This window comes from Phyllostomus hastatus, unplaced genomic scaffold (assembly GCF_019186645.2).
Source record: "Phyllostomus hastatus isolate PE091 unplaced genomic scaffold, TTU_PhHast_1.1 phas_contig_5, whole genome shotgun sequence".
NCBI classification, from domain to species: Eukaryota; Metazoa; Chordata; class Mammalia; order Chiroptera; family Phyllostomidae; genus Phyllostomus; species Phyllostomus hastatus.
In genome coordinates this window covers 1,136,789-1,156,059 of record NW_025333897.1, presented here as the reverse complement: position 1 = coordinate 1,156,059, position 19,271 = coordinate 1,136,789, and the positions used below count along the sequence as shown (strand labels likewise).

The 19,271-nt window shown below is 57.1% G+C and overlaps 2 protein-coding genes across 4 annotated transcripts; one reads left to right on the top strand and one right to left on the bottom strand.

Annotated features, from left to right (window-relative positions):
- Window positions 1–48: 48 nt before the first annotated feature.
- On the top strand, window positions 49–16,432 carry MAP3K10 (mitogen-activated protein kinase kinase kinase 10). Of its 3 annotated transcripts, none has more exons than XM_045846795.1 (10): window positions 49–1,304; window positions 5,215–5,395; window positions 8,239–8,387; window positions 8,834–9,009; window positions 9,534–9,780; window positions 11,731–11,847; window positions 13,897–14,074; window positions 14,170–14,282; window positions 14,596–15,255; window positions 15,847–16,432. In XM_045846795.1, the coding sequence occupies exons 1-10, from the start codon at window positions 620–622 to the stop codon at window positions 16,167–16,169; spliced, it is 2,829 nt and encodes a 942-aa protein (XP_045702751.1). In that variant the 5' UTR covers window positions 49–619; the 3' UTR covers window positions 16,170–16,432. The 3 variants fall into 3 exon arrangements, with proteins under 3 accessions (XP_045702751.1, XP_045702750.1, XP_045702752.1); XM_045846794.1 differs by having other exon boundaries at window positions 14,518–15,255; XM_045846796.1 differs by lacking the exon at window positions 14,596–15,255.
- A 192-nt stretch (window positions 16,433–16,624) lies between these two features.
- Window positions 16,625–18,831, bottom strand: TTC9B (tetratricopeptide repeat domain 9B). The gene is made up of 3 exons (XM_045846909.1): window positions 18,417–18,831; window positions 17,656–17,838; window positions 16,625–16,816 (listed from the first exon to the last, which is right to left on the bottom strand). The coding sequence occupies exons 1-3, from the start codon at window positions 18,829–18,831 to the stop codon at window positions 16,713–16,715; spliced, it is 702 nt and encodes a 233-aa protein (XP_045702865.1). The 3' UTR covers window positions 16,625–16,712.
- Window positions 18,832–19,271: the final 440 nt, after the last annotated feature.

Here is a 19,271-nt window from a genome sequence, read left to right as displayed (position 1 = left end):
GGCACCGCGGCGGCAGCGACACGTCACTCAGGCATCGCCAGAGGCCGGGGGAAGCAGCGCGGGCGGGGGCAGGGGCTGGGGCCGACCTGGAGGCTGGTGCAGAGGATGGGGGCCGCTTGGCCGCCCCGAGCTTGAGCAGGCCGAGGGGCGCGCCACCCCGTCCTGGGGCGGGCGCCCCCGGGCCCGCCACCCCCGCCCCACCCGGCGGTCGTGGCCCGGGATGCGGAGCCGGGGGCCGCCGGTGGAGCTGCGCGGGGTGAGAGGTGCGGGGAAGGGGGCTGCCAGCTGCCCTCGCCCTCGTCCCCCACCGGCGGGCCCCGGCAGGAATTCGGGAACCGAGCGGCCAGGCCTTCTTGGTGCCCTGACATTCGAGAGGGACCGGTGAACCCGCTTCCCTACCCCCACCCCGCCCCGCCTGGACAGCTGAATCAGAGCTGACGACCCTGCCCTTTTAAAAGCGACTTCTTCCTGCTCCTGCGGAGGGCCCCCCAGCAATGGCCCCCAGGAACCCCCTAGAACCCGCAGGGACTGCCCCCCATCCTGGGCACCGGGGCCCGCCCTCTGCAGCCCGCGGGCAGCCTGTCTGAAGAGGTGTCCCGCAGCCCCCGGCCCCTCCCCCATGGAGGAGGAGGAGGGGGGCGCGGCGGCCAAGGAGTGGGGCACGACCCCCGCGGGGCCCGTCTGGACCGCAGTGTTCGACTACGAGGCGGCGGGAGACGAGGAGCTGACCCTGCGGAGGGGCGACCGCGTCCAGGTGCTTTCACAGGACTGTGCGGTATCGGGCGACGAGGGCTGGTGGACCGGGCAGCTACCCAGCGGCCGTGTGGGCGTCTTCCCTAGCAACTACGTGGCCCCAGCTGCACCCGCTGCACCCGCCAGCCTCCAGCTGCCCCAGGAGATTCCCTTCCACGAGCTGCAGCTAGAAGAGATCATCGGTGTAGGGGGCTTTGGCAAGGTCTATCGGGCCCTGTGGCGTGGCGAGGAGGTGGCCGTCAAGGCCGCCCGGCTGGACCCTGAGCGGGACCCGGCAGTGACAGCAGAGCAGGTGCGCCAAGAGGCCCGGCTCTTCGGAGCCCTTCAGCACCCCAACATCATTGCCCTAAGGGGAGCCTGCCTCAGCCCCCCACACCTCTGCCTGGTGATGGAGTATGCCAGGGGGGGCGCACTGAGCAGGGTGCTGGCAGGTCGCCGGGTGCCCCCTCATGTGCTGGTCAACTGGGCTGTGCAGGTGGCCCGGGGCATGAACTACCTACACAATGATGCCCCTGTGCCCATCATCCATCGGGACCTCAAGTCCATCAACAGTAAGTGGTGTCCTCCCCCAAAACTTGCTTTCACAGAACCTTAGGAAACCAGGCCTAGGTGGCGGGAAATGGGGACACCTGAAAACACTGCCTGGGGCAGGAAGGGGCAGCAGTATACCTGCAGGGTCCAGAGTCCGACCTGCCCCATTCAGGGAGAAAAGGGTTGCTCAGAAAGGTCGAAAGACTACCTGCCTCGCAGTCTACAGAGTCACAGTAGCTCAGTGACTACGGATCTGTGAACACTGTGACAGGCCCTGCCTCCCCAGTGTGAACAGGGCAGATGCAGTGCCTGCCCTCATGGTGCTCCCTGTCCATCCAGGACGCCAGCATCCGCCAGGCAGAGACAAAGAGAACCTGGCCTAGAGTGAGAGTTTCTCAACCGTAGTGCTACTGACCCTCCGGGAGGGGTGATCATAGGGTCTGTCTTGTGTGTTGCAGGTCGTTCAGGAGCATCCTTGGTCTCCACCCACTAGATGCCGCTAGCATTCCGCACCCCACCCCCACCTCCAGCTATGATAAGCAAAATGTCTCCAGACATTGCCAAATGTCCCCTGGGGGCAAAACTGTCCCTAGTTGAGAACCACTTCCTGGCATCCTACACCTCTGCTCCAGCTGGCTGAGGCAACTGGGAAAGATGAGGAAGAAGGAAAAGGGATGCATCTTATAGAAAGGCTTCCAGGCTGCTGGGCCTAAAGCGGGCTCTCAGAAGTTGATTGGTTGTTGAATGAGGAAGGGGACCAGGTAAAAGGGAAGGCTCCCCAGGACCCACACAAATCTAGGTCAAGGAGCTTCTCGTGACATCAACAAATATTAATTGAGCACCTAGTAAGTAGGAGCCAAACAGGGAACAAGATGGCCATGATTTCTGCCCTAATGATACCTGCAAACTAGAAATTTCATTCATTCCCAGATAGTTCCATAGCACCTCTTGTATCCCAGACCCCGTGCCGGCTTTTAAGGATTCAACAGGGGAAAATCCTACCTTCCTGGCTCTCCTATCCTTCTTCTGCCCCCTCCCATCTCCTTCCATTTCTGCATTTATTTATTGACTCTTTAATTTCGTATTTACTGGGCCAGATCATGTGCTAAGTGAGAGGGATCAGTGGTGGATAACACCAGCATGTTCCCCGCCCTCACTGTGAAGGGCTCTCCCCAGCCCTCACAACTTATCTGTCTCTCATCCCTGTCAATGTGACATGTTGAAATTTGTTTGAATCCATCCCACAATTTTTGTAAGTTTGTTGCTATGCCCCTACCACCACCTAAAACAGAGGGGTGAGTCTTCCTTACCTGCCAGGCCTGGCATTCGTACACTCAGCAGAGAGCTTCCAAGAGTCCGAGGTGTGGCAAGCTCTGAGCCAGGGCTGGAGAGTGAAACAAAACAGACATAGTTGGTCCCTGCCTTCAGAGATGCTCATGCTCGAACTCCTCTGAAATGCTGGGTAAGTGGAGGCAGGACCACCTGACTGCTGCTTCTGAAGACTGGGACGCCTCAGCTCTTCCTCACCTCTGCTAATTCACAGCCTGCAGTTGGGGTATAAGGATGCTGCGGTCTCACCCCATGTTTTTGTGTAGCCAGTGCCACATGGACAAAGCGTTGGTGGGACTCTGTAGGCCAGAGCTTCCTGCTCAGGCAATGGGACTGCTCCATGCCTGAGACAGAGAGGACATGGGGCCCCGACAGCCCCCCTTCCCCCTGGCCCCTGTCCCTAAGGAGCTCCTCACCTGATGTCGTGCATTCATTGGGTCTTTCAACCAATAATTCATAAGCAGAATTAAGCATACCAGGCACTGTGCAAGGCTCTGGGATTACAGAAGTGAACAAGGTGAGGTTCCCCCCTCATGAAAGTGACAGTCTAGTAAACAGAAATAGGTGATTGATATTCAGATAAAATTTCCAGGAAGTATCAGGCTCTGAAGGAAATAAAGCAAATTAAAGATGGGGCAGAGAGCTCTTTGCATCAGATGGTCAGGGAAGGCAACATTTGAGCAGAGACCTGAACAAAGAGGACCCAGCCCTGCAAAGACGTGAGTAGGGCAGAGAGCGTGAGGAGGGAACGAGTGTGCCTTGTTAGAGAGACAGCAAGGAGACCCGAGGGGTTGCGAGAGTCGGAGTGAGGCAGAGGCGGAAGCAGATGAGGTCAGACAGGTAGGCAGGGGCCAGATCCCGTTGACCTTGGGGGCTATGCTGAGGACTTCGGGCATTTTGCTCAGTGTGGTAGTGGCCAGTGGACCATTTTATGCAGGGGTGACATGATCGGATATATGTTTTAAAGGAGACTAATTTAGGCCCAGCCTGGAAGTTGCAGAAATAAAGTGACTATGAGGTTGCGTCCTCTGTCACAGGGTCATTCCACAAAAAGGAAAGGAGGGCCTAAGAAGGGAATACTCCTGGGAGGGGGAGTCACAGGCTAGAGAGCCACAGGAGGCTGCCAGGAGGAGGTGGCATTTGAGCCAGGCTTTGAAGAGTGGACAAGATTACCAACTGTGCGATTATGGGGAATGTGCTGATCTCTTTAACCCCCAGTTTCTTCGTCTGCCAAATCAACGTGATACTAGAATTACCTCGTTATTGTGACCGGAGAAGTAACCAAGAAGGGTCGAAGATAAAGGTGGAGAAATAAGGAACAATTAAATTATGGAGACATCACATACTGATAGTAATAGCTAAACTGATGCTTTTAAAGGGCCTACTGTTGCTTCAGGCAATAATCTTTCTTACAACCCTATAAGATAAATAACACAGGAGGAATCTTAGTGGTAAGAAGAATAAAGCAAATTGCACAAGGTCATGCAGCCAATGAGAGGCAGCACTGGAACTGGAACCCAGGCAGTACGCTTTACGCTCCGGGGCTCCTGTCTGATGGGAGGTAGTAGACTGTCACAGCGGTTTCGGGCTCTGATGACAGATCTAGGTCAGGCCTTTGCCCCACTGTTTTCAAGCTGTGTGGTCTTGGCCAAGCGACTTCATGTCTCTGAGCCTCAGTTTGCTAGTGCCTGGGTTGCTTGCTAGTTAATTCATGTAAATGAATATAACGAAATGAACATAAATGAAGTAATTCGTGGGTTGTTTAGCACTGTGCCCGCCATAAAATATTCTCCTGCTGAACACCAGCCATGATGATTATTCTTGTTAGTATCCACTGTAGGCAGCAAGTAAGTTGGAACCAATCACTGTGCTTGCAGGATTGACCCGTCAGATTTTGTCACAGTACTACTGTGTCACAAACTGTCCCCAAACTCTGTGTCTTTGAACTCCTTGTCATGTATGACTGCTCATACATTTGCAGGCCAGCTGGAGGGTAAATGCTTTAGGCTGGGCTCAGCTGGAGAGGCTTTGCCCTGAGGATGTCGCATCTTTCCTGGACCAGCAGAGCATGTTCTCCTGGTGACAGCAGAAGTGCAGGAGGATGAGCCAGCACGTGAGGCCTCTTAAGGCCTAGGCTTGGCCCTCTCCTTCCTACCTCACTCTGCTGGCTGAAGTGAGTCACGTGGCCAACCCAGAGGAAAGGAAGGAGACACATGCTCTGCCTCCAGTGGAAAGACCAGCGAGGTCACAGGGCAAAGACTATGACACAGGAAGGAGTAGGATGGGGCCACAAGTGCAGTATACACGGGATGGCAAGGACATCCATTCTGCTCACGGTTTGTAGTTGCCACTTCCAGGGAGGTTGGGAATTCAAGGCTTGGACCAAGGAGAGCCAAGGCCTTTACCATCGACCTTTCACTGAGCTCCCCAGGGTCCAGGTTAGAGTCAGAAGGGCAGGGGACCTCCTGGGAGCCTGGAGCAGGATTATACCGGCCACGTGAGGTGGGAAGGAGGAGACGAGGTTCCAGCTGAGGCAGGGCCGGGACTGGCAAGGTACAGCGCACCAGGTCTGGGGTGACCACCTTTGTTCCTGCCCCGCAGTCCTGATTCTGGAGGCCATCGAGAACCACAACCTCGCAGACACGGTGCTCAAGATCACAGACTTCGGCCTCGCCCGCGAGTGGCACAAGACCACCAAAATGAGCGCTGCAGGGACTTACGCCTGGATGGCCCCAGAGGTTATCCGTCTCTCCCTCTTCTCCAAAAGCAGTGACGTCTGGAGGTGCTGATGGTGGGGCTGGGGAGGCCTCCTGGAAAGGGAGGAGTGAGGAGGGCTGAGGGCAGAGCGGGAGGGATGGTCTCCACCTGAATCCAGGATTCAGGCCTAACAAAGGGGCCTGCCGGCAAAGTCAGACCATCAGGCAGGTACCGAAGCAGGTCTCTGCTCTGATAGGAAAAGTGACAGCTGAGGACGACTTGGATTGCGGGGGGGTGGGGGGACCCACCCAATGATGTAGATGTAGGTTGCTAGCAGTACTGAAGGCCCTTCAGACCCCAGCCAGGTACACAGCCCCCACTTGTCAAACAGGAAGTTGAGGCCTTTGGAGACATCCATCCAGCCATCCAGCTGCACCAGGTGTTAGGGATGAAGCAGGTGTAAAAACATACACCTTCCCTGCTTGCAGGGATAGTAAATACACACAAAGCTCATAAAATTTGTTTTTAAGTTAAGAAAATTATAAAACAATGTTGAAGAGATAAGTTAATTCACCGGAAGAAGTATTAGGTAACATTACGAGCCAGGAGGTCAATGGAGAAGTGCTGGAGCACATCTTGTAGAAGGCTGTTCTGAGAGGTGATACTTCAGCCACTTTCTGGATGGCAAGACAGAGCCAGCTCTGCCGAGTTTGGGGGAAGAAGCTTGCCAGGCAGAGGGAACTGCTCACACGAAGGAGGGACTGAGGCGAGAACAAGATTGGTATGTTCCAGAAACAGCTGCAAGGGCCCGTGTGGTCAGCTGGAGCGGACCAGGAGGAAGTGGTAGGAAATGATGTAGTTTAGGCCGGAAGGCCCTTCGGATGAGGCACCAGACTCCGGTTTTGTTGAAACGCAGTGGAAGGCCATGTGTGAATGGCACCATCTGACTCGGCAGTGGAAAGCCTCCCTCCAGCTGCATGGCAGAGAATGGATCGTAGGCGAAGGAGTGGGGCAGGAGGCCAGTGAGGAGGCTGTTGCGGTCACCTGCGAGACTTTAACGGCAGCAAAACTCTTCAGCCAGGGCCTCCTGCTGGGAGACGGCCAAACCCGGGTCAGCCTCAGCTGTGGCTCCTGGTGGACCAAGCAACAAAGTCATGGCTTTTGGGCCAAAAAATCAGACAGGACGTCTCAGCTACAGCAGCACAGCCCTTTGGGGGAGGTCCCGATCGGCTTCACCCCAGGCGTTCACTTGTGGCCCCAGGTGTGCAGTGGGGCCCAGGTCAGGGAACAGAAACCCCGAGAGAAAGCCAGACTGAAGCATTTGCTGCTGTGCGAGGCCAGGACTGGTGTGGAGCCCCTGGTGTTAGAGATTCAAAGCCTTATGTCATGGTTCCTTAACGAGGTGTCATCGATTTGGGGCAGGACAATTCCTGTCTGTGTGGTGCTCTCCTGTACTTTTCAAAACAAAAGTACCCATGGTTCCCAGCCACCAAACTTGAGTGTCACTTCCCATTCACCATGACCATCAGAACACGCCAGCGGTTTCCAGGGACACAAGAGAGATGGGCGTCATGCCACCTCTAATTACAAGCCACTCTTATTTCCTTCCACTGTGTGTAGCCTCCACTCCCAAGTTCACTGCATGGTCCAGAACAGCTGCTTGAGCTCCAGCTTTCTGTCCACAGTACAGCCAATAGGAAGGAGAAAAGCTGAAAGGGCCACACCCCTTCCCCTTAGGGATGCTTCCTGGAAGTTAGGTGCTCACTACACAGCCTCCTGCAGCCCCACTGCCAGAACCACTGTCACCGAGTGCGCGTAGCTGCACGGGAGGGTGGGAAATCACTGCAGGCAGCACACGCCCAGCACAAAGTCACCAGGACTGTTGCTGAGAAAGGAGGCAGGGGTTGCCTCTCTATGGTGCCAGTGCCTAGAATGGTGTCTGGCCCGGCGCGGAGACCTATTAGGTGTCCATTGGACGAATGCATGTGTGGGTACAGGGAGCATAGGGTCTACTGCATGTCAGGTGCCACACGAAACAGTGGTCAGGGTCCAGACGGCAAAAAGGGACACACAGGTGGCTCTAGCGCAGCGATGCATGCCCTGGTGTCACACAGCGTGAAGAGCATTGATTGCCCTGGGTATCAGACAGACCTGAGTGTGAGTGTGACTCTGACTATAGACAGGTGGCTTGACCTTTCTGAGCCTACATCTGCTCATCAGATAAAATGGGCAGGAGGTCTTGGTCATACCAAGACCTCCTGCCTTCCAGGGCTGTTGTGGGAATTACTGAGAGTGCCCAATACAGCGCTAGCCGGAAGAAAGTGCTTTATAAATGTTAGTGTTAATTTGTTTTCAGAGGTAAGCGCCAAAGTTCAATGGGAATATAGAAGAGGGACCTTTGACCCAGCTTTGGAGGCTGTGGAATCAAGGAAAAATTCCTGGCAGAGGGAGCACCTGAGTCGAGACTTAAGGGACAGTTACACAAGAGAAAAAGTGTTCTCAACAAAGGGAACAGCATGTGCAAAGGCCAGATGTTAGGAAGAACAGAGCTTGCTCAGCTCCTCGGTGTGGTTGCAAAATGAAGCTGAGGTTGGTACGGGGGCTGAGAGTGCGCAGAGGCGAGGCTGCAGAGGTGAGGTCATCAGAGGTCAGGGCTAAGAAGGGTGGATTTGAGTGGACACAGGAGACCCACTGAAGGTTTTCAGGTGTGGATAAGTGGGGAGGGAGCAAAGGCAAGACATCAAGAGAGCAACCCTACCATGTGTATTTGGGATCGGGCCGATGGAGGTCACAGTAGATTCTTCTGGCCTCATTGGCTAGGCTGGACGTTGAGGTGAGGGACGCCCCCAGGGGACCAGAGGTGGGGCTAGCATATAGGTGAAGATTGGAGTGGACTGCAGCATCACCCTCCCTCTCCCCCACCCGCAGCTTCGGGGTGCTGCTCTGGGAGCTGCTGACGGGTGAGGTCCCCTACCGTGAAATCGACGCCTTGGCTGTGGCATACGGTGTGGCTATGAACAAGCTGACGCTTCCCATCCCCTCCACGTGCCCCGAGCCCTTTGCCCGCCTGCTAGAGGGTGAGCTGGGGCCCTGTGGAGAGGGTAGGGTCAGCTTGGGTGGCAGGTCCCCTGGACCTAGACTTGCCCCTTCACACCATCCAGGCCGGTGGGTCCAGGAAGCAGGGAGAAGGGACTGGACCCATCAGAGCATGAACAGTCTCCCCCACAGTTGGCTCCACGGCCCCAAAGCCCTTACTCTGGCCAGGCCCTCAGCCCTGGAGGGCAACACATCAGGATTCATCAGCCCTGGGGTCCCTCCCTGATTCTACCACCAGTCAGGGAGCAGTTCCCTGGGTTTCTCTCCCAGAGTTTCACCAAGTGAAATGTTGCTAGGAATCTGGGTTTGAATTCCTTCCCCTCAGCTCCATGGAGGCTGTTTGGCCACAGCCCCTTGATGTCCTGGCTTTCACTGAGCAGGCTGGTGCCCCAGAGCAGGGCCACTGACACCCCCACTCCCACCCCAGAATGTTGGGACCCAGACCCCCACGGGCGGCCAGATTTTGGCAGCATCTTGAAGCAGCTTGAAGTCATAGAACAGTCAGCCCTGTTCCAGATGCCGCTGGAGTCCTTCCATTCGCTGCAGGAGGACTGGAAGCTGGAGATTCAGCACATGTTCGATGACCTCCGGACCAAAGAGAAGGTAAAGGCCAAGGGCAAGGCCCCTGAGTTCTGAGGCCTGGGGTGGGACAGAGTCCCTTCCCCTGGGTCGGGGCCACAGGAACTGCTTTCGTGTATTAAGGAAAGACAGCCTGCTATCAGTGGATTAGCTAGAAAGAGGCACCCTGCACTGAAGTCCTTACAAGTGATACTGCAGGAGAGAGGACAGAAGGAAGGGGTGCATGAAGAAAGATTTGCAAAGTATAGACAATTGTTGAACGATGGGGACACTAGTCTCTCTGCTTTTGTGGATGTTTTCAGTTTTCCAAATTGAAGAGTTAAAAATTAAAAATCAAAGGAAAAAAAAGGCATTCTCTTCTTCAGACTAACATGCTCCCTGTCCTGGCACCTGGCTTGGCTAGCGAAGTGTGAGTTGGGTTGTGTCCCCCAATTTGCTTCCCAGTGGGACATGCCTGGGCAGGGCCCAGCCAGACCAGGCAGCCCTGGGTCCATTCCAGCGGCAGAGTAGGTAAGCCTCTCCCCACACGCCACCCATGTCCTCTCCAGGAGCTCCGGAGCCGTGAGGAGGAGCTGCTAAGGGCAGCTCAGGAGCAGCGTTTCCAGGAGGAGCAGCTGCGGCGGCGGGAGCAGGAGCTGGCTGAGCGCGAGATGGACATCGTGGAGCGGGAGCTGCACCTGCTGATGTGCCAGCTGAGCCAGGAGAAGCCCCGTGTCCGCAAACGCAAGGGCAACTTCAAGCGCAGCCGCCTGCTCAAGCTGCGGGAAGGCAGCAGCCACATCAGCCTGCCCTCCGGTACCTCCTCCGTCCCTTGCACAACCCCAGCAGGCCACTCAGAGCATCTCTAACCTGGGGTTTATCACTTTTTTTTTTTTTACTTTTTTTATTGCTTAGTATATCACCCACACAGACAACCACCAAAAAACTGTACGGCTTTATGAGTTTGTGTAATGCCCCTTGAAAGCAGAGAACCTGCAACCGCCCAGATGCCCTTCATGCAGCCCCCACAGAGTGACCCCTGTGTCGACTTTCAGGGCCATCACTGCCTTTCTTCACAGTTCTGTGTCCTGCCTAGTTGCTTCACAGCCTTTACTCCCCCTCCGTTCCCTCCTTGCCATCATTTGTTGAAAGTACATCATCCTGTGGCATCCCCACAGTCTGGATTTTGCTGCCTGCATTGCCCTGGTGTCACTCGCATGGCCTCTGTCCCCTGGCTTTCCTATAAAATGGTATTAGGTCGAACCGTGTGAAATTGCTGATGTTCAGTCATTTCTGACATACAAAAACAGAAGTTTCACATGGGTCTCAAGGCTTAATCAGTTTCAAGTTCAAGTTTGATGTTTTTTGTTCAAAGACTGCTTCCTAGGTGATGCCCATCTGCTGATTGTCTCTCCCTGTGTGGGGCCACAGCCACAGAGTGGTGCTGTGAACGGCCCCAGCTAACACAGTGCAAGTCCCCTGTGCAATGTTAAATTTTCAAATAGCCACATTAAGAAAGGGAAAGAGAAACAAGTGAAATTTTAATAATATACTTTATTTAGCCCAATATAGTAAAATGTTATGTTTTCACTTTTTAAAAAAGATTTTATTTATTTTTAGAGAAAGAGGAAGAGAGGGAGAGAAACATCAATGTGTGGTTGCCTCTCTTGTGCCCCCTACAGGGGATCTGGCCTGCAACCAGCTATATGCCCTGACTGGGAATCAAACCGGTGACCCTTTGGTTCACAGGCCAGCACTCAAGCCACTGAGCCACACCAGCCAGGGCTGGTTTCACATTTAATAAATACAAGAAAAACTTGTTATTGGTATGTTATACCTTCTTTTTTCCATACTAAATCTCTGAAATCCAGTGTGTATGCTATATTCACAGCACATCTCAACCCAGGGCTAAATTTTCATCAACAATGCTTCACTGGTGTTTAGACTTCACAAAACATAATGTTGAAAAAGTAGATTCATACACCCAAGTCATTCCAAACATGTGTAACTGTTTCTTAAAAATGACCAAACTTGCACATCTGCCTTTACCAGTAAACTTTAATTAATTACAGTTAAATAAAGGTAAAATTCCCCATTTCCACCCTGGCTGGTGTGGCTTAGTGGACTGAGCACTGGCCAGTGAACCAAAGGGTCACGGGTTCAATCCCCAGTCGGCACATGCCTGCATTGCAGGCCAGGTCCCCAGTAGGGGGCACAAGAGAGGCAACCACACATTGCTGTTTTTCTCCCTTTCTTTCTCCCTCCCATCCCCTATGTCTAAAATGAAATAAATAAAATCTTTTTTTAAAAATTCCCCATTTCCTTGGTTGCATAAGCCACACTTTAGTGTTTAATTGCCACATTAAGTGTTTAATTGCCACATGTGGCTAATGGCCACCATAGTGGACACTCGGGCCCAGATCCTTAGTCAGTGAGGGCAGCAGCTCTCGAACCCGAGCATGTATCAGAGGCACCTGGAGGCTTGTTCCACCACAATTAGATCGCTGCACCTCACTTCCAAAGCCACTAATTTGGCGGGGGGGGGGGGGGGGGAGGTCAGATGCCAAGAACATGCATTTCCAGGATGTTTCCACTTGGTGTCAGTGCTGCCAGTCTGGGAACCACACCTGGAGAACACTGCACCAGGGAAGGCAAAACAGTGGCCTGTCTGTCCTTCTGGAGGGGGAGGGGATGGCCCTTCCATGCAGGGAGATGTTCTCGTGGCCTATGCAACCGCTTGCTGAAGGGAATCTCTCTGTTTTGCAGGCTTCGAGCATAAGATCACAGTCCAGGCCTCTCCAACTCTGGACAAGCGGAAAGGATCCGATGGAGCCAGTCCCCCCGCGAGCCCCAGCATCATCCCCCGGCTGAGGGCCATCCGCCGTGAGTGTCTCCCGAGGCCCGGACCAGTCCCCCAGTCAGCACACTTCCCTGAGCACGTGCGGTGCGCCAGACCAGAGGATCAGCAGGGAACAAGACAGGCAGAGCCCCCTCCCTGGTTCTCATGGGGCAGAGACTAGGAATACGTCAGCAAGCAGGCAGGGTAGCTTCTTGCAGGGCTGAGCGCTGTAAAGGAATCAGGGAAGGAAACCAAAGAGAAGAGTTTCTGCTTTCCATGGGGAAGGCCTGTCTGAGGCGAGGGGATTGAGCAGGGCCTCTGAGCGAGCGAGCGAGCGAGGCTTGCAGAGGTCTGAGGGAGAGGGCCCCGGGCAGAGGGATCAGCAAAGGCAAGTCCCCAGGCGGGAACAGGCGCTGCGTGAGTGTCAGCCCAAAAGGCCACTTGGCTGGAGAGCAGATGGGATGCAGAGCGGCTGGTCTGTGGTCAGAGGTTCAACAGTGGTCAGATCACGCTGGGCCTTGAGAGCCGGGATAAGGGACCTAGATCTTATTTTAAAGGTGACAGGGCAGCCCTGGAGGGCTGTGAGCAAGGCAGTGACATGATAAAACACATCTTTTCCCTCTGGCTGCTGTGGGAAATGTGGGTGGTAGGAGGACGGAAGTTAGGGCGTGAGACAAGGGAGGGGATGGGGGCTGGGCCAGGGCCGGGCCTTGGAGGGAGGTGGCTGCGGTGGGGGCTGCCTGGCAAGGGTGCAGCCATGGCCATGTGCTGAAAAGTTGAAGGATACGGGGCTGAATCCCAAGTCCGTTCTGCCCCGTCACTCACCCCAGCCTTGCACCGCACACTGGCCCTGCACGCCTCTGTTCGGGCACCTGCTTTGTACCAGGCCTGGAGGTCATTCTCCTGGCGGACACAAAGATACGAACGGCTGTGTGGTGGAATCAGTATTCTGGTATCAGGGTGCCTTCCATGTGCTGTAGGAACAGGGAAGACAGGCAATGACCCTCCAGGGAACAAACTACTCTGGAGCTGGAGACTTGAAGGGCAAGCAGCCAACCAGGTCAGGAAAGGGACTGAAAAAGAGCAGAATTCCAGTGGAAGGGAACAGCCTGTGCAAAGACACAGAGGTGTGAAAACACCCACCGGAATGCTGTAGACGTGGGGTTCCAGCTGTGGCACTTAACGCCCTCTGCCTGAGTACCTGACTCTAGCTGCCCCCCCCCACACACATGCACACACACATACTCACCGGCCTCCCAGTTGTCTGGGCACACTCCCTGTGGTCCAGCCCCGGGGCCTTCGAGTTTGCTGTCCCCCCCACCCCAAGTGCTCCTCTCCCTTTGTATCTTCTTTTTTTTTTTTCCTTAAGATTTTATTTATTTATTTATTTTTAGAGAGGGAAGGGAGGGAGGGAGAGAGAGAGAGAAACATCAATGTGTGGTTGCTGGGGGTCATGGCCTGCAACCCAGGCATGTGCCCTGACTGGGAATCAAACCTGGGACACTTTGGTTCGCAGCCCGCGCTCAATCCACTGAGCTACGCCAGCCAGGGCTCCCTTTGTATCTTCTTGACACCCCCGCACCGCCTCATCCTTGCCCACGAGAAGACTTGCCTAGCCACCAGGTCCCTTTCCTGCTTCCTGTTTCCCACAGCGTGTGCCGCCCTGTCACGCTGCATGGATGACTCGCCCAGTGCAGGTCTCGTTGGTCATCTGTCTTCGCCCACTTAGATGCCCACGCTGTGGGCGGGGCGTCCTGTCTGCTTCACCCACCACTGTCTTCTCAGCATTTGCCCTGGGGCGGGCAACAGGTGCTCAGTAAACGTCTGGGAATGAGTGGATGGTTGAAGGGTGAGGCTGTGCGGTGTGATGGAAATAGAGCTGAGGAGCTCAGCTGGGAATAGCATCTGCAGGGCTTCGTATGCCAAGCTGAGGCGCTGAGACAGTCCCCTGACAGTCCTGGGGAGCTGTGGGAGGATTTAGGGCACAGAGGGTCATGATTCAAGTTCGGGCTTCCAGGCAGAGGATGAATCCGAGGTAAGGAGAGTGAAGTTGGGAGTCCAGCACAGTAACCAAGTGGCTTCTCTTGGCCCAGTGACTCCCGTGGATGGTGGTGGTGGCGGCAGCAGCAGTGGCAGCAGCAGTGGTGGCAGTGGGACGTGGGGCCGCAGCGGGCCCCCAAAGAAGGAAGAACTGGTTGGGGGCAAGAAGAAAGGCCGGACGTGGGGACCCAGCTCCACCCTGCAGAAGGAGCGCGCTGGAGGAGAGGAGAGGTATTGGTCGCTGGAGCCCACCCTGTGCCCCACCCCCAGGCCGGCCGCCCTCAGAAGGCCCAGGGCCACTCCCCGCATCTCTGGTTCCCCTGCAGGCTGAAGGCCCTGGGGGAAGGAAACAAACAGTGGTCATCAAGCGCCCCCAACCTGGGCAAGTCCCCCAAACACACCCCCATTGCCCCAGGCTTCGCCAGCCTCAATGAGATGGGTAAGAGGATAAGGGTGCCTTCGAAGGGAAGGGGAGGAGACATTCCCGGCTGAAGGGGACCCTAAGTCGAGATAAAGCGGTTACGGTTCCCCAGGGTTGTGGGGAGGGAACCGGATGTCACTGGGCCAGGGGGCAGAAAGCATTCCCAGAAAGGGGGGTGTGGGCATCACTCCCAGGGGCAGGGGGCTTTAGGGGGACGCTATGCTTAGTAGACTTGGTGGTCTTGCTGTTGGAGGGGTCATTGGGGGCAGCCTCTTGCCACCAAGTCCCCAGGGACCGCCTGGAGTCGAGTGCCGGCCCTCTCCGGTTGCAGAGGAGTTCGCGGAGGCAGACGGAGGCAGCAGCGGGGCCCCCTCTCCCCACAGCACCCCGGCCTACCTCGTGGTGCCACTGCCCACCGAGCCCTCTCCGGGGGTGCCGGGGCCCTGCACCCGACATGGGCTCAGTGCCAGGCGGCGCTGCGAATTCGCGCTGCTGAGCTGCGCCACGCTGCTGGGCGCCGTGGGCCTGGGCGCTGACGTGGCCGAGGCGCGCGCCGCGGATGTCGAGGAACAGCGGCGCTGGCTGGATGGCCTCTTCTTCCCCCGCGCCGGCCGCTTCCCGCGCGGCCTCAGCCCGACTGCGCGCTCCCCGGGCCGCCGCGACGATGTGTGCCCGGGGCTGGCGCCCTCAGCCACCCTGGTGTCTCTGTCTTCCGTGTCCGACTGCAACTCCACGCGCTCGCTGCTGCGCTCTGACAGCGACGAGGCTGCGCCGGCCGCGCCTTCCCCGCCGCCCTCCCCGCCTGCGCCCACGCCCAGCACAAACCCCCTGGTGGACCTGGAGCTGGAGAGCTTCAAGAAGGACCCCCGCCAGTCGCTGACGCCCACCCACGTCACAGCCACTCGCGCTGTGAGCCACGGGCACCGGCGGACTCCGTCGGATGGGGCGCTGGGGCAGCGGGGGGCACCAGAGTCGGCGGCCCCCGGCCCTGGTGAGTGAGGCAACCTGTGCCCCAGTGCGCAAAAACGTCCCCTTCTTCCCTGCCCCCGCCGAGGTCCAGTGCCCGAGCCTGGCCGCCTTTCCTGCTTAGCACGGAAAGGAAGGGTCTGTGTCCCCCTGGCCCACACTGCTGGGGGCGTTGCGGGGCCCCAGGTGATGACTCGCAGGGTGAAGGGGAGGCGGCAAGCCCAGGGACCCACAGGGCCAGGCGGTGACTTTCTCTAGGCCCTGTTCTCTGTGCCTTTTTTAACCTGACAAAGATGATGGGAACACAGAGAAGTGAGTACCTCCTATCAGGCACTGAGCTACTGTTTTACGATTATTATTATCATTTGATATATTTGTCACCCATGGGAGAGACAATTATCCTCACGTGGAGACGCTGCTGTGCCTGAGGCTCTCTGCAACTCTGGGCGCTCTTTCTGGCCCCAGCCCAGTGCAGGAGAGTTGGGAGGGAGGTGGCCTTTTCTCCAGCAGATTTCTGAGAGAAGTCAGAAACTCCAATCTTCAAGTCAACGCTCCTGGCTTTTCAATACCACCCTCTGCCCCACCCCACTCACCTCGTCTGATCCTCTCTTACCAGGCCCTCGGGATCCCCTGGACTTCCCCCGCCTGCCTGAACCCCAGGCCCTGTTTCCTACCCGCCGCCGGCCCCCCGAGTTTCCTGGTCGCCCCACCACCCTGACCTTTGCCCCAAGACCCCGGCCGGCTGCCAGCCGCCCCCGCCTGGACCCTTGGAAACTGGTCTCCTTCGGCCGGACACTCAGCATCTCGCCTCCTAGCAGGCCGGGTACTCCGGAGAGCCCTGGGCCCCCCAGCATGCAGCCCACGCTGCTTGACATGGACATGGAGGGGCAGAGCCAGGACAGCACAGTGCCCCTGTGTGGGGCCCATGGCTCCCACTGAGGCCTGCCCACCGCTACCCGCCTGGGCAGCCATGAATGTAGCGCCTCAGGCCTCCCACCAGGCCACAAGGCAGGGGAGGCCTTGGGCAGGATACTCTATTTATTGGGGAAGGGGGGAGGGGAACATTTAATTTATTCCTTTGTACCCTGGGGCTGGGCCCTGTGCTCGCCCTGCAAGGGGGAGGGTGGGCAGGGATACTCAGGGACAGGGTGACATGGGGGATTCAGCACAAAACAGCATTAAAGGTAACCCCTGCCCCCTACCGTGCTTGGCTCTGTATCTTTCCCTGGCCCAGGCCCTGATCCTGGCTCATCCCCAGTGGGGTACCCCCCCGACCCTTCCTCCCTCTCTGGACTCCTCTGGATTTCTGAGGTCCAGGAAGTGAAGCCCCAGTCTATGCCTCTTCCTGATTCCCACAAGAACATCACACAAAGAGGTTATGATTACCAGTGATAAGTGCTTTACCAGCGGACACATGAGTCAAGGAAGTTACACAGTGAGGTGGGAGGGAGGGGGGGTAGGGACAGGTCCCCTAGGTGGGCTTCAGCCAATGATATTCCGAGGCCGGGCCCCACTGTCTTCCCGCTGGAGACTGCACCGGCTCATCTTCAGTTGAGTCAACTGGATGTAGCGAAGGACATTGGTGTCTGCAGGGTAGGTGGGCAGGGCATCAGCTGGGAGATTGGGGGCAGCAGGTGGCATCTGTAGCACCCCAGCTCATACCTCACTGTCCCCAGCTTCGGCGGCTCCCTCCCTGGTTGTCACCAGGGCACTTCTCCAAGAGCCCCAGCCTGAACAAGGGGACACGCCACATCTCCAGACTTTGCATTTGCTCCACCTGCCCACTGCCAGGGCTGCCTCTGCTCAGACTCCTGTGGCACTCTCCTCACTGCCCAATGGCATCTGCACAAGGCCTGTTCTCTCCCAGCCATTTACCTGGAAAACTCATCTTGCCTCCGCTCCCACAGCCCCACGTCATCCACCGGCTGTGCTCCTTTTCATTGGCTTTTAATACAAAGTTGTGTTTTGTATCTGTCTGCACACCCACGCACCCTGACTGTGACCCCCCAGAGGGCAGGGAACAAGCCTGCAGGTCCACCATCCCCTCCATCTTACCACCCCCACCCCCACCAATTCCCTGGCATTTCCCATCCTGAGGTCTGCCTCCCAGCAAGTGGTTCACAAGTGGTGGCTAGGAGAACATGTGGATGAACAGGTGAGTGTGGGAATGGGTTAGTGAGGGAGGGAGTGGATGAATGAGTTGGGGGGGGAGTAGATAATCAGGAATCGGCTGAATGGGAAGCATCAGAATGAAAGGGTGACAGAGGAAGGAAGGGTGAGTGGACGTGTAGGAGCAGGTGGAGAGGCGGAGGTCGGGTGGGCAGAGCAGCACTCCCTTGAAGTGACTCAGCCCTGGCCTTCCTGCCCTGGTTTCCTCTGCTCCAGCCCCTCTCCTAGCTCTGCCCCGCCCCGCCCCTCACCTCACCTGTGGGCTCCCTGCTTCGAGCCTCCTGCAGGTAGCGCAAGGCGCGTGCATAGTCTCCCAGGTGGTAGAAGGCAATGCCAGCCCGGTAGGTGGCCTTGAAGTTCCCCTGCTGCTTCTCCAGCACCTTGAGGCAGTACTCGCGCACCCGCTCATAGTTCACCAGCTCCGACTGCAGCAGGCAGGCTGCGGGGACACCGGACCGTGCTCTCAGAGCCTGCCCCCGACCCCAGACTTCACTGACAGTGAGGAACATGGCCCTCGGGCTGCGGGGAATACCCACACTTTCTCACTAGAGACGGGACTAAGGGCTTATTCAGGCCACCAGAAACTCCCGAGCTTCTGACCAATCAGGATAGAATCAATCTGCGCCTCCGCTAGGGGGCGCGAGAAACACAGACACAAGCGAAGGGGCGATTTCAGTGGGAGGCGGGACGGGGTGGGGGCGGGGAGCGCGGGGAATACTACTAAAGGCGATCTCAGGTAATGAATGGGGCCTTAAATGGTTCTTCCAAGGTAAGTTTCTCTTACCTGAGGTTCGCGGGTGGCAGCCTAAAGCCCATTTTCTGCACCCCAGCTCCTTCCATCCCTGGCCCCCTAAATCCCTAACGCCTCTCTTTGATAAGTTCTGATGTCTCCCTCAACAGACCCCAGCCCTGGCCCCTTCAAGCCTCCGGCCCCCACCCTGTCCAAGGCTTCATGGTTGCCCCTCTCTCCCCACCCCTGTCACACATACACTCCCTGCGCCCCCGGTGGCCGCGTACCCGTGAGACAGTCATAACATTCCACCTCCGTGTTCTCCACCAGTCGCTGCTGCTCTTCGCTGAGGCGGGCTGGCCCCGGGCTGGTGGTGGGCCCTGAGGCGGGGGCGGGCAGGCCTCCAGGGCGGGCCCCCTGCGCCGCCTTCAGTTGCAGCAGTGCCCGATGATACTTGCCGATGGCTTCCCGGAACTTCTTCTCTCGGTAACAGCGCTGGCCCTCAGCCTTGAAAGCCACGGCGGCCCGCAGGCTGCTGTCCAGCGCCGCGCCCAGGCCCGCAGACGGCTCTGCGGCAGGACTGGGTCGAGCTGACCCATGGCGGGGGCCCGGGCCCGGCGGGGAGAGGGCGGGAGGCGGGCGCGGCGGAGGCTCCGGGGCAGCGCTGAGCATCAGCACCGGGGACAGCGCGCCGCGCTGCATTGTGGGAAACTCCTGCGGCCGCTGCTGCAGCTAACCGCATCGCCCCCCGCGGGGCCGGTCCCCCACCCTTTCTCCACCCCCGCACCTCCGGCAGCAGGCTCCGGCTGCCCCCTATGGGTCTAGAGAAACCCCTCAAGACTTCCCCACTCTCCTTCACATCAGCCCCAACCCTCATCCTCCAGCCCACCTCATCTCCCCACTCATCTTACTCCCCACACCTTCCTGCCTGCTCTCCTCCCTCGTGCTTAAAGCTCCCAAAGCTTTCTAGAAGGAAAGGACAAGTCTGGAGAAAAGAACACAGAGAGTTCAACTTCATGGAAAGCTGGTTTTCAGTTCACTAGGCATTTGGCATGCTGGCTAAGGACCCGGGCTATGGAATCGAAGCTGCCCAGATTCATGTCCCTGCTTTTTTCCCCCTCACCTAAATTACCTGTATCCTC

Excerpts from the sequence above, each read along its gene's own strand:
- MAP3K10 (XM_045846794.1), top strand. The coding sequence starts at position 620 with ATGGAGGAGGAGGAGGGGGGCGCGGCGGCCAAGGAGTGGGGCACGACC. Across the intron at positions 9,010-9,533 it reads ACCTCCGGACCAAAGAGAAG|GAGCTCCGGAGCCGTGAGGA; the intron begins GTAAAGGCCAAG and ends TGTCCTCTCCAG. Across the intron at positions 9,781-11,730 it reads CCACATCAGCCTGCCCTCCG|GCTTCGAGCATAAGATCACA; the intron begins GTACCTCCTCCG and ends TCTGTTTTGCAG.
- TTC9B (XM_045846909.1), bottom strand. The coding sequence starts at position 18,831 with ATGCAGCGCGGCGCGCTGTCCCCGGTGCTGATGCTCAGCGCTGCCCCG. Across the intron at positions 17,839-18,416 it reads ATGTTATGACTGTCTCACGG|CCTGCCTGCTGCAGTCGGAG; the intron begins GTACGCGGCCAC and ends GTGTCCCCGCAG. Across the intron at positions 16,817-17,655 it reads TCGAAGCAGGGAGCCCACAG|ACACCAATGTCCTTCGCTAC; the intron begins GTGAGGTGAGGG and ends CCTACCCTGCAG.